Below are 12,854 nucleotides of genomic sequence, written 5' to 3' on the forward strand. Positions count from 1 at the left end.
ATGGCTTGGTGGTTTCTATGGTACAACATAAACCTTTAAATAGACATGTACAGGACATGTACATTGTACATATGAAAGCCAAGATTTATTAAAGTGACTGAAAACCAGATTGGCCTTAGAGAAGGAAATAATTAGCAAATTAAGGATTGGTTCAAATGTGAAGCTGAGGAACAGTAAATCCTCTTGCAGTCTAGTCAAGCTTACAATTGTTTTTTCCGCCCATGATTCAACAAATGAGATGTCATTTAAAAATGAGATGATCTAGGCAACTGATGGAAGGCAGAGAGTAGATGTGCAGAAGGTGCTTGGTAAGTCAGCTGTTAAGCAAAGCCAGACTAATTTGCTTGCCAACACCAGAAGTCCCCAACCATTGCACAGATATGTTTTGTTTCCCACTCAAAAGAACTAACGAGCATGCACCACCATGAGCATTTATGCTTCCAGCTCTCTCTTTCCAGAGAGCATTAAATGCAACGTTAGCTACACTCAACAGCAGATATGTGACTGTGCAAGACAGCCATCTTGGGTGGAGAAACTGCTGAAAAGACCATAAAGGAGCACCCTAAGGGAGTGATCAGTTACTGAGATTTGATTTTCCTTGAGCTATGATTTTATTTTTTTCTCCTAGGGTGTGTATCCACTGCATCGCTACAGACAAAGGCTGCCTCTTTTTAACTGATTACACAGTATTGAATTTGTATATAAAAATATTCACACATTTCAGTCATTCTTATCTTATAACCACCCTTGGCATTCGAGGCAAGAAACCCAAACAGCAAGACAAGTATTGTATCAAGACATCATTTCAAATGAAGAATGCTAACCTGCGTTTTCCCAAGTAGCCTGTAAGCCTGCTGCACCTTGGTGTAATGGCTGATGTCAAAGTTCTTGCAGATTTTGGAAAGTGCTACATCTAACTGCTCCTACACAGTTAAAACATGAATATTCAGTAAAAAGAAATAGTTATAACGTATGAAGAATTCTTGTTGAGACATTCGTTTTGTCACAATAAAGCAAAATACCATCTCATCATTTGAACTGCTTCAGACACCCTCATTCAAGGCATTCACCTTACTGTAAAAATCGATGAACTGAATTCTCACCTCAATTTGCTCCAAAGTGTCCTGCAGTTTTGAATTCAATTCACTGCGAAACAATAAAGTCCAACATTATTATTATTATTATTTATTTATATAGCACCATCAATGTACATGGTGCTGTACAGATTACACAGTAAATAGCAAGACCCTGCCGCATAGGCTTACAATCTAATAAAGTTGTAGTAAACAATAAGGAGGGAAAGAGAATGCAAACAGGCACAGGGTAGGGTGAAGCTAACAGTATAGAGTCAGAACAAACTCAATATTTAAAAGCTATAGGGAAAAGAAAAGTCTTTAGCTGAGTTTTAAAAGCTGTGATTGAGTTTGTAGTTCTCAAGTGTTCTGGAAGAGCGTTCCAGGCGTAAGGGGCAGCAGAAGAAAAAGGACGAAGCCGAGTAAGGGAAGTGGAGGTCCTTGGGCAGGCGAGAAGCATGGCATCAGAGGAGCGGAGAGCACGAGCGGGGCAATAGTGTGAGATGAGAGAGGAGAGATAGGCAGGAGCTAGGCCATGAAAAGCTTTGAAGGTCAACAGGAGAAGTTTATATTGGATTCTGGAGTGAATTGGAAGCCAATGAAGAGATTTCAGAAGTGGAGTGACATGGTCAGAGCGGCGGGCCAAGAAGATGATCTTAGCGGCAGAGTGGTGGACAGAGACCAGCGGACTGATGTGAGACGAAGGAAGGCCAGAGAGAAGAAGGTTGCAGTAGTCCAACCGAGAGATAACCAGTGCGTGAATGAGAGTCTTCGCAAGACTGTCTAAAACTTAAGCCAATATGTTATATGATAGTCTCAGAAAAAGATTAATGTTGTGACATATCACTTTAATTTGGAAGCCGTTTTCAAGGCCACTCTTCCAAACTATAATGTGTATCATTTGTGCGAGTAACACTCAGACTGTAGCCCACTGTAGCTTAATTTACCCATAGGGGGTCATTATGCCATGCTGGGCTCTTGCGGACACCATTTTTACAGAGATCCACCACAAGCTAAAGCATTGTCCACAGGATTCCCCACAGAGAGTTTTGCAGTGCAAAAGTGGGAAATATGACTTTAAACAAACCCTGGCTATTTTTGAACAAGCTCCACAAGTTCACAAACAACAACTATGATCTAAGGAAGGCATCAAAACAGCCTTGGAATATTTAAATTCATTTCAGTTTTGTAACACAACTAAGACAATATGCATAGAACAGCCTTCCACTATCTGGTGCTCTCCAGATGTGATGGACTACAACCCCCAGCCAGATGGCTGGGGGATTCTGGGAGTTGTAGTACAACACATCTGGAAGGCACCAGGTTGGGGAAAGCTGGTGAAGAATATATGCTTTACTATAATGAAATGTATGTGGTTTCAATTTTATTTTATTCTTTATTGTATTTTGTTTTAAATGTTTGTATTGTATTTTATATCGTTAACTGTTCTTTGAGATTTAGTTTTTAAGTGTCTCAAATCCACCCTGAGAAGAATAGTTATTGGATGGATTAAAAATGTAATAAATAAATAAATCTGTGAAAGTAATGAAGGTACAGATGTGTGTTTTTAAAGTATGCATGCCGAATTTTAATACTTGCAAACTGAATCGTCTGCTGCTTGGCTAATTTGTTATATGTATGAATGAAGAAACAAACGCGTGAACTAAAACTCTCCTCCTAAGGAAAGCCAACGGGGCTGGGAGTCTAGAGAGAGCATCATGACTCTCGTACAGTCTGCACAATGAGAAATCGGGGGGGGGGGGGGAGGAGGGATTAAATATTCATTAAGAAAAAAATTTGTCCCCGAAGAATAGCTTTAAAGTAGTGCAATCACCAAGCATTACATATTTTAATACCATGTTGGAATTGCCTAGAAAGCATGGCATTGTACGAAATGAAAATGAAAATCTATCTAAATGACTAATCAGGCTTCATTTACATCCCTGTAACTTCAGTTTTTCACAAAATGAATATGGTTCAGGCATACACACCCCATACCAACTTCAACAGCACTCAGAATGTACAGCTGTATGTTAAAAAGGACTAGCATCATGCATAATCCTCCTTACTTATACACTGCAGTTCTTACCTGTATACTAACAACATGCTCTCAGGTGGACAAAGGGCCTGTATATTGCCGCAAGACTTGCAGGGTGCAATGTGGCTCTGTACACCCTGCACACAACACATTGTACCTCATTCCCTCTGCACAAGAGCCCCATCAGTAGGGCCCAGGCTACCCAGTGTCACACAGAGAGAGCAAGTTTTGCGCGCGCTGCTGACAACATTCCCAAGCATTGTAACATTTCCCAGTAATGCTTTTAAAAACCTAAAAGTCTCCAAAAGGGGAAGAAAAATACTAGTACCTTAAATGGATTGTCCAGAAAACTAGGCACACAGCCGTATGATTTTAAATGGATTGTAGAGAAAACTAAGCACACAGCCGTATGATTTTAAATGGATTGTAGAGAAAACTAAGCACACAGCCGTATGATTTTAAATGGATTGTAGAGAAAACTAAGCACACAGCCATATGATTTTAAATGGATTGTAGAGAAAACTAAGCACACAGCCATATGAGTGGTGGCAGCTCTCCAGGGTTTTGGATAGGAGTATTTCCCAGCCCTACCTGTAGAAGGCAAGGATGGAACCTGGGATTTCTAAGCCAAGTATGTGCTCTACCATAGAGCTATCATTCCTTCTCTAAAAGCATACGGTTATGAGAAGAATATGGTTAGGAAACACAGTAGCCTGCCTTAAGAACATAAGAAGAGCCCTGCTGGATCAGACCAAGGGTCCATCTAGTCCAGCACTCTGTTCACACAGTGGCCAACCAACCAACCCACAAGCAGGAGATGGTGCAAAAGCACCCTCCCACCCACAACAACTCGTGTATATAGGCTTACTGCCTCTGATACTGGAGGTAGCACATAGCCATCACAACTAGTGACTGATAGCCTTCTCCTCCAGGAATTCATCCAACCCATTATTATTATTATTATTATTATTATTATTATTTATTTATATATATAGCACCATCAATGTACATGGTGCTGTACAGAGTAAAACAGTAAATAGCAAGACCCTGCCGCATAGGCTTACATTCTAATAAAATCACAATAAAACAATAAGGAGGGGAAGAGAATACAAACAGGCACAGGGTAGGGTAAACCCTTCTAAAGCTATCCAAATTAGTGGCCATCACCACCCCTTGCTTTATACCAGGTCAGACTATTTGCCTATCTACTGTCTGCTCTGACTGGTAGGGGCTTTCTGGGATATCAGGCAGAAGTCTTCCCTTCAACTGTTACCCAATCCCCATTTTTATGGGAATTACCAGGGATTAAATATGGGATCTTTTGCGTGCAAAGCAAATGATCTATCATGGAGCCATCCCCTTTGCCTATTCATGGGCAAAATATCATGCTCATGGCTACAGCAGATTCACCCACGTTATTGGAGAGATAAATCATTAAGAGGGGGAGGAAAGTGCTCCATAATTTCCCATAGTGCTGAAAAACAGTTGTACCTTTACTTTCTACAGCAGGGGTGGGCAGAGGTAGGTCTCCATATGTCTGAGAGTTCAACTCCCAGAAGCTCCTACCAACATAATCAGGAATGATGGAAGTTGAAGTCTGAAGCATCTGGAGATCTACTTTCTGCTCACCCCATCCTACAGGACAGAGAAACCATACCTGGAACAACGCATGAATGTTGCATGCTGCTTACCAGCACACCAACTAAAAAGAGGCTGCACCTCAGAATAGCTTGTGTCACTGCAGTGTGCAACAGGGCATACATCAAAGTATGTGCTGGGCCCAACACGACAGAAGCCACATCTCTGCTGCTGCTTCTGGGCATGGTCCAAGGATCAGGTACAAGTATCGATTTAAAACCTGGTATACAGGTATTCATTTAATCAGCTCAGAGTCATTTCAAATGACAAATGTATACACTACATAATTGTTAGAAAAATATAGCTAGTAGGAACAAAGGAGAAGAGCATTTGTTTCACAACGCCCCACCTTCTTCCTTGCTACTCTTTCCTAACGGAGCTCCACACAGAAAAGCTGAAGGATAATGCATTCCATTTAGAGCTGATTATTTTCAGGACAAATTGTTTCCTTGGTACATCGCATATTAGAGAGAAGGAGGGAAAAGGTACTGCAAATTCACTTTGTTCATATCAGAATAAATTGACAGAAATCAACGGTGCACAGCTCAAATCCATAACGTGTAACAAAATCAAATATCTCAATCCTTGGGTATAATGATTTGAACTTTCAAAGTTGCAATTAATTCTGTCAACGCATTAATTTGTGGCATTCATTTTATTCCACCAATTAATTAAGATGTATTAAGAGGGCCCTGTTTATCCTAGCCTCTATTAGCCCGACATGAATCAAAAGGGAGCGACACCCTATCTGAGGAGGGAAAGCAGCAACGCTCAAATGTACAAGTCTAATATACTAAAGAACATCCAACTATGCATATATCTAATGTAAGCATTTACTCAGGAATCATGGCGTATTTTAAAAGACATTTTGGGGAAAATATATTTATACAATGCCATTGTTCAAAATGAGTATATATTCATTCTTACATCCTGCTTTTCTTCCCCCAACAGAAAAATGAAACAGGAGCTAAAAAAATAGGGATGGGCTAGGAGAACAAAATGAAGCGGGACATAGGCTGATAGAATTTTGCCAGGACAACTCACTGTGCATAACAAACACTCTCTTCCAACAACCGAAAAGACGGCTTTATACATGGACTTCACCAGATGGCCAGCACCGAAATCAGATTGACTACATCCTTTGCAGCCAAAGGTGGCGGACATCTATACAGACGGTAAAAACAAGACCTGGAGCTGACTGTAGTTCAGATCACGAACTTCTTATTGCACAATTTAGAATCAAACTAAAGAGAATAGGGAAGACCCACAGATCAGTTAGATATGAGCTCACTAATATTCCTAATGAATATGCAGTGGAAGTGAAGAATAGATTTAAGGGACTAGATTTAGTAGATAGGGTCCCCGAAGAACTATGGACAGAAGTTTGCAACATTGTCCAAGAGGTGGCAACAAAAAACGTCCCAAAGAAAAAGAAAACCAAGAAGGCAAGATGGCTGTCTGCTGAGACACTGGAAGTAGCCCAAGAAAGAAGGAAAGCAAAAGGCAACAGTGATAGGGGGAGATATGCCCAATTAAATGCAAAATTCCAGAGGTTAGCCAGAAGAGATAAGGAATTATTTTTAAACAAGCAATGCACGGAAGTGGAAGAAGACAATAGAATAGGAAGGACAAGAGACCTCTTCCAGAAAATTAGAAACATTGGAGGTAAATTCCAGGCAAAAATGGGTATGATCAAAAACAAAGATGGCAAGGACCTAACAGAAACAGAAGAGATCAAGAAAAGGTGGCAAGAATATACAGAAGATCTGTATAGGAAGGATAATAATATCGGGGATAGCTCAGACGGTGTGGTCAGTGAGTTAGAGCCAGACATCCTGAAGAGTGAGATTGAATGGGCCTTAAGAAGCATTGCTAATAACAAGGCAGCAGGAGACGACGGTATCCCAGCTGAACTGTTTAAAATATTGCAAGATGATGCTGTCAAGGTGATGCATGCCATATGCCAGCAAATTTGGAAAACACAAGAATGGCCATCAGACTGGAAAAAATCAACTTATATCCCCATACCAAAAAAGGGAAACGCTAAAGAATGTTCAAACTATCGGACAGTGGCACTTATTTCACATGCCAGCAAGGTAATGCTCAAGATCCTGCAAGGCAGACTCCAGCAATTCATGGAGCGAGAATTGCCAGATGTACAAGCTGGGTTTAGAAAAGGCAGAGGAACTAGAGACCAAATTGCCAATATCCGCTGGATAATGGAGAGAGCCAGGGAGTTCCAGAAAAACATCTATTTCTGTTTTATTGACTATTCTAAAGCCTTTGACTGTGTGGATCATAACAAACTGTGGCAAGTTCTTGGTGGTATGGGGATACCAAGTCATCTTGTCTGCCTCCTGAGGAATCTGTATAACGAACAAGTAGCAACGGTAAGAACAGACCACGGAACAACGGACTGGTTTAAGATTGGGAAAGGAGTATGGCAGGGTTGTATACTCTCACCTTACCTATTTAACTTGTATGCAGAACACATCATGCGACGTGCTGGGCTTGACAAATCCAAGGCTGGAGTTAAAATCGCAGGAAGAAACATTAACAATCTCAGATATGCAGATGACACCACATTGATGGCTGAAAGAGAGGAGGAGCTGAGGAGCAATATGACAAAGGTGAAAGAAGAAAGTGCAAAAGCTGGATTGCAGTTAAACCTCAAAAAAACCAAGATTATGGTAACCAGCTTGATTGATAACTGGCAAATAGAGGGAGAAAACGTGGAGGCAGTGACAGACTTTGTATTTCTGGGCGCAAAGATTACTGCAGACGCTGACTGCAGCCAGGAAATCAGAAGACGTTTACTTCTTGGGAGGAGAGCAATGACAAATCTTGATAAAATAGTTAAGAGCAGAGACACCACACTGACAACAAAGGTCCGCATAGTTAAAGCAATGGTATTCCCCGTTGTAACCTATGGCTGCGAGAGCTGGACCATAAGGAAGGCTGAGCGAAGGAAGATAAATGCTTTTGAACTGTGGTGTTGGAGGAAAATTCTGAGAGTGCCTTGGACTGCAAGAAGATCAAACCAGTCCATACTCCAAGAAATAAAGCCAGACTGCTCCCTTGAGGGAATGGTATTAAAGGCAAAAATGAAGTACTTTGGCCACATAATGAGAAGACAGGATACCCTGGAGAAGAGGCTGATGCTAGGGAAAGTGGAAGGCAAAAGGAAGAGGGGCCGACCAAGGGCAAGATGGATGGATGATATTCTGGAGGTGACAGACTTGACCTTGGGGGAGCTAGGGGTGGCGACGGCCGACAGAAAGCTCTGGCGTGGGCTGGTCCATGAAGTCACGAAGAGTCGGAAGCGACTGAACGAATAAACAACAAATTTCCACTCCATGTCAGTGTCACAAGTGTTCCTAAGTCCATTCTGCTCCGTTTCCACCTAAATCTTTTTTAAAAGGCCTGAACATTTGCATTATTTCTCAACGTATTTTTTCCACAAAAAACACATTTTTACCCTAACTCAACTTTAAAGTGCATTTGGGTATATTTTTAAGCTGGGGGATATATTACAAAATTCAGAGAAGTGTGTTCTGGTCTGTGCATTAGTCCAGGAAGTGCAAATCAGGTCAGTTTGCTTAAAAATACGAATCTAACAAAATCGTCAAGCAGCCCCGCCAACAACAACCAAATAGGAAATGCGGACAGGTGAAAGCCCACCAGAAGGCACCAAGCTATCCCTCCCTCTCTTGCGCCGTGCCTGGCTGTAGAAGTCGACCAACAGGGAAGAGGACAATTAACAGCTGGACCACGCAAAGTGGTGGAAGGGGCGGGTGGTCTCATGGTCTGTCCAAAAACCAAAGGAGGAAAGCATCCAAGTCAGGTGAAAAGAAGGGAGAAACAGTTTCTCAGGATGCAACGGATTCATTGATGCAAAGCCCAACGCTTTTCGGCCTGTGTCTTTCCAAAAGGCCTTCTTCAGGGGGCTGTAAGAAGAAGTCTGCAGATTTCCCTCTAACACTGGACTGTGTCATCTAGTACTCGTTGGCCAACAAGTATTAGACGACGCAGCCCAGTGTTAGAGGAAAATCTGCAGACTTCTTCTTACAGCCCCCTGAAGATAGCCTTTTGGAAAGACACAGGCCGAAACGCGTTGGGCTTTGTATCAATGAATCCTTTGCATCATGGTCTGTCCACCTCCTTAAATGAGATATGTCCTTAATTGGGTTTTCTTCAGTACATTTGAGATGCATTTTTGGATTGCTGATTTTTCTTCTCCTTCTATTAATCTGAAGTACTATTTAAACAGAACATTTCCTCAATAATTGAGAAGTATTAATCACATTACTTAAGTATCGTCAGTCACATGTTCTTTTATGCATCGAAATGCCCACAAGATTAATAATGCCTGCTCTACGTTTATTTCAACGCTGAGAGCTCAGCCAGTCATTAAAAATTACAGAGAATGACAATACATTCATAATTGTGCCAAGACGATCAGCTAGAAATCTTTCTTCATGCTGACGCCAAGACCTAAGACAGCCTTCTCCAACCCAGTGCTCTCCAAGGGTGCTGGACTACATTTCCCATGATACCCATGCTGGTGAGGGTGATGTGAGCTGTAGTCTAACACATCTGATTGGGGAAGGCTGCCCCTCAGGTTTTGTGGCTGCTCTAAAAAGATTCCTTCCTCCCCCTTCTCCAGAGGATTAAGTTGTAATTTGTTAAAAAATTGCCCCACGATGTATAATTTGCCAAACCAAGAAGCCAGGAATCAGGGCTTCATCTCTTCCCATTGTTAACACCTTTCAGCTTTCCCCTACTTCCACTTCCTTGCCTCTCCTTGTCCCAAACTATATTGCATCACAAGATCATGCCTTCCACTTTCATGGCAACTGGGGGCAGAGGAGAGGGACAGGAATATCTTCAATAAGCTTTAAACAGAGACTCTCTTACTATTATGGAAATATCCATAATCAACATTACTTAACAGTAAAGAGGTAGAGCCAAAGTTGATGTAAGAGTGAAATATTTATTGAGATATATACATTACTATACCTCAAAGCTCAAGTTGATTCAGTAGATTTTCCCATCTCATTCAACCTCAGAAAAATCAAGTGGTGGTAAAGTCACTATTATTCAGTGACCGAAGCAGAAGGAAAAAGGGAAGTGAAATGCTTTCAAAGTGGGATGGTTAGGGCAAACTCTTATTACATTCACCTGAAGCAGAATGGGACGGCAGCCCACCCACATTTGGAGCACTGTTTTATTACAATTTCAAAGAAGGTGTGAAAAATGGCAAACTTGTCTAAGCATCAAATAGCTAGCTTTAGCAGATGAGGTTGAGTCATCCGGAAATTCAGCCCTAAAGTCTGTCTGTAATTGAGATAAACCCTGCGAAGATAGCTGTGGCGCAACAGAATATACAATGCAAAGGATGAGGGATTAGAAATTCTGCAGGAAGGGCAGGAATGGGTAAAGACTGAGAACCATGAAAATGGTGAGAGATGAGCCTATGCATTGCAGACACAGCAGGCCGAACTACATGTGATATTCGGCACACACTTTTTTTTCTTTCTTTTTTTTTAAGTGTGTTTACCCAGGCTTTTTTTATTTTGGAGAAAAAGCAGTAGCCATGTGGCCCCAGTCCAGCTAGGGGCTTGCACCAGTTTTCAGCTGAAATTATTATTATTATTATTATTATTATTATTATTATTATTATTATTATTATTTACCCGCCTCTTCCTCTGGATCGAGGTGGGGGGAACAACACTACCTCCTGGCTGCTTTTTGCCCCCCAAAGTGCTGAGCACTGTGAATAGCAGCTAGAGAGAGGGTAATTTGCAGAAGGAAACTAGGTTGGGACCCCATGGCTGCTTTTTGACAAAATAAAAGCAGCTCGGTTAAGCATGGTTGTATCTCTTAGAACATCTAAATTTCTTGGCAATTTTCTACAAATACGTGCCATAAAGTTGAAAGGCTGCGTGGAAAATTATTTAACTCTTAATGGTCTATTAGTAGAGTTCTAAATGGTATCTTTCCCCCCCCTCCCTTTCCTTTTGCTGTGTTTGTGTATAATGACAATTTGCTAAGACACAATAAACTATGAATGAAAAGCATGGCTGTTTCAATGCATGACCACCATCACATGTAGTTTGGCCCAGAGGATACTGAAAAGAAACTGGGAGCAACAGTGTGAGAAGAAACCCCAACCGTTCCTTTCCCACTGGAAGTTCCGTTCAGGGCCAAACTAGACGGCATGTCAAACAAATTGGCACATCTTCGAATGGGGCGGGACCGAACTATAAAAAAACCTGTTGATTTTAAAGCTCTTATTACCAGTAACAGAGGCTTAGGAGAGGCATTTCGACATTTCAGAATGGGGTAATGCACAAAAACTGGGAAGCCATGAAAAGATCACAGCAGTTGGAGAGGAGGTGTGGCCAGGGGAAGGGGGCGGGCTCAAACGCAGAACCCTGGAGGGCCACATTGGGTTCCCCAGGTGGGCCTGGTTTGGCCCACGGGCCTGAGCTTCCGTAACCCTCCTTTACACTCGGTATTTCCACAATGCTCCAAACAAGTTATGTACTGTGCCATACAAACCTATGAATGTTTACTCAGAAGTAAATCCTACCATCTCCAGGTAAGTGTGTTTAGGATTACAGCTTTAAGCAATGATCCAAAAACAAATATATTATGCAGCACTTCTCAGCCTTCGGTACAAAACAAACCATTAACTTTATAATGGAAACACTATCTTGCATAACAATTAAGCCACTTAAGGCTCATGTGGCATTTTCATTATTAGCAGCCGTTACATGCATTCAGGATGTTTTATAACAGTTTAATTGCACTTTACAAGCCTTTTATAATGTCCCCACCACCACCACAATACTTGTCTTTTTCCCCAGCTAGAAAATTAATTTCCAGCACTGATGCCCAGCAAATTCATATTTGCTAGCAATTCCCCAAAGTGTTGGACGTTCCTCCCTTGTTCCTGCTTAACTGAAGGACAGAAAATGCCTATTGTGCTACCTTATGCAACTGTAGTGTTTGAAAGTGCTAGCTGCTTTCTGGCATTCCAGGCACAGTTGTATAGCCCCCGGGTAATCCTCCTCCTGTGGGAAATAAAACATATAGTAAGAAAACAAAAGCATTATTTATTTTTTAAAAAACTGTCAGCATGGCCTAGCTCATATGCTCAAGCCTGCTGCCTTTGCCATTTCCTATCTTCCTCCACACAATAAAGAGTTTTCTGGTTAGCTGCTGCTAATCCATCAATGTTGCTGGGTGCCACATGCAGAATCAGCACCAACTGGCCAGAAAGAGCAACATTACTGCCCTACCTTCATTTTTTTTATTTCATTTATTATATTTCTATACTGTCCAATGGCCAAAGCTCTCTGGGCAGTTTACAAAGATTAAAAACCATTAAAAAATAAATTATGCAAAATGCAAAACCATATACAGACAAACGACATAAATATAAAACAATTTCAAACAAACAATAAGAAAGACCCAAGACCTGAATAAAACCTCATCATACGCAGCCGAACACCTGAGAGAAGAGAACGATCTTAGCCTTGTTTCGAAAAGGTAACTGTGTCAGTGCCAGGCGTGCCTGATTGGGGCAACCACTCTATAACTGGGGGGCCACGACCAGGAAGGCCCTCTCATGTCAATGCAGTAGTAGACTGAAAATGCTTAAGAGGACAAAGAAATGTTCTTCCAACCACAATTAAAGAAAGAGCCCAACAGATTCTTACCTCCAACATTTCACTTAAGCGCACATCTGTTTGTTGCTAGGAATTAAAGGAAAAGGAGGTCACTGTACATAGCACTAAAGTTAGAAAACTACTTTGATAGTTACAATATGAATTCTGCTCATACCAGGGTTTTTATTGTTCTCAAAGATTTTAGCAGCCCCATCAGCAACTGACGTTTTCGCTGATTTGCAAGAAGACCCAAGCTGGCTTGAGTAAAACCTTCCTTTGCTGTATTCAGATGCCTGCAGAAGTCAACAATTTTATTTTAAATGAAAGGCTTACTATCATGCAATGATAGTACAAAGTTAAAGGAATACAAAGTTAAAGGAATACGTCGGAGTCAAACCCCATTCAAGCAACACTCTACAAAATATAGAC

At 41.4% G+C, this 12,854-nt stretch overlaps 1 protein-coding gene across 2 annotated transcripts in view; it reads right to left on the reverse strand.

Moving 5' to 3' along the window:
• VPS50 (VPS50 subunit of EARP/GARPII complex) overlaps positions 1–12,854 on the reverse strand; it is an 86,303-nt gene that overhangs the window by 53,523 nt on the left and 19,926 nt on the right. For both annotated transcript variants that reach the window (XM_063126663.1, XM_063126654.1), the window contains exons 7-11: positions 12,601–12,718; positions 12,477–12,512; positions 11,746–11,828; positions 1,104–1,146; positions 825–923 (exon numbers count right to left, since the gene is read on the reverse strand). In XM_063126663.1, coding sequence (XP_062982733.1) covers positions 825–923; positions 1,104–1,146; positions 11,746–11,828; positions 12,477–12,512; positions 12,601–12,718 — 379 coding nt within the window. The remainder of the gene's footprint in view (positions 1–824; positions 924–1,103; positions 1,147–11,745; positions 11,829–12,476; positions 12,513–12,600; positions 12,719–12,854) is intronic.

Source organism: Elgaria multicarinata, chromosome 1, assembly GCF_023053635.1.
Source record: "Elgaria multicarinata webbii isolate HBS135686 ecotype San Diego chromosome 1, rElgMul1.1.pri, whole genome shotgun sequence".
NCBI classification, from domain to species: Eukaryota; Metazoa; Chordata; class Lepidosauria; order Squamata; family Anguidae; genus Elgaria; species Elgaria multicarinata.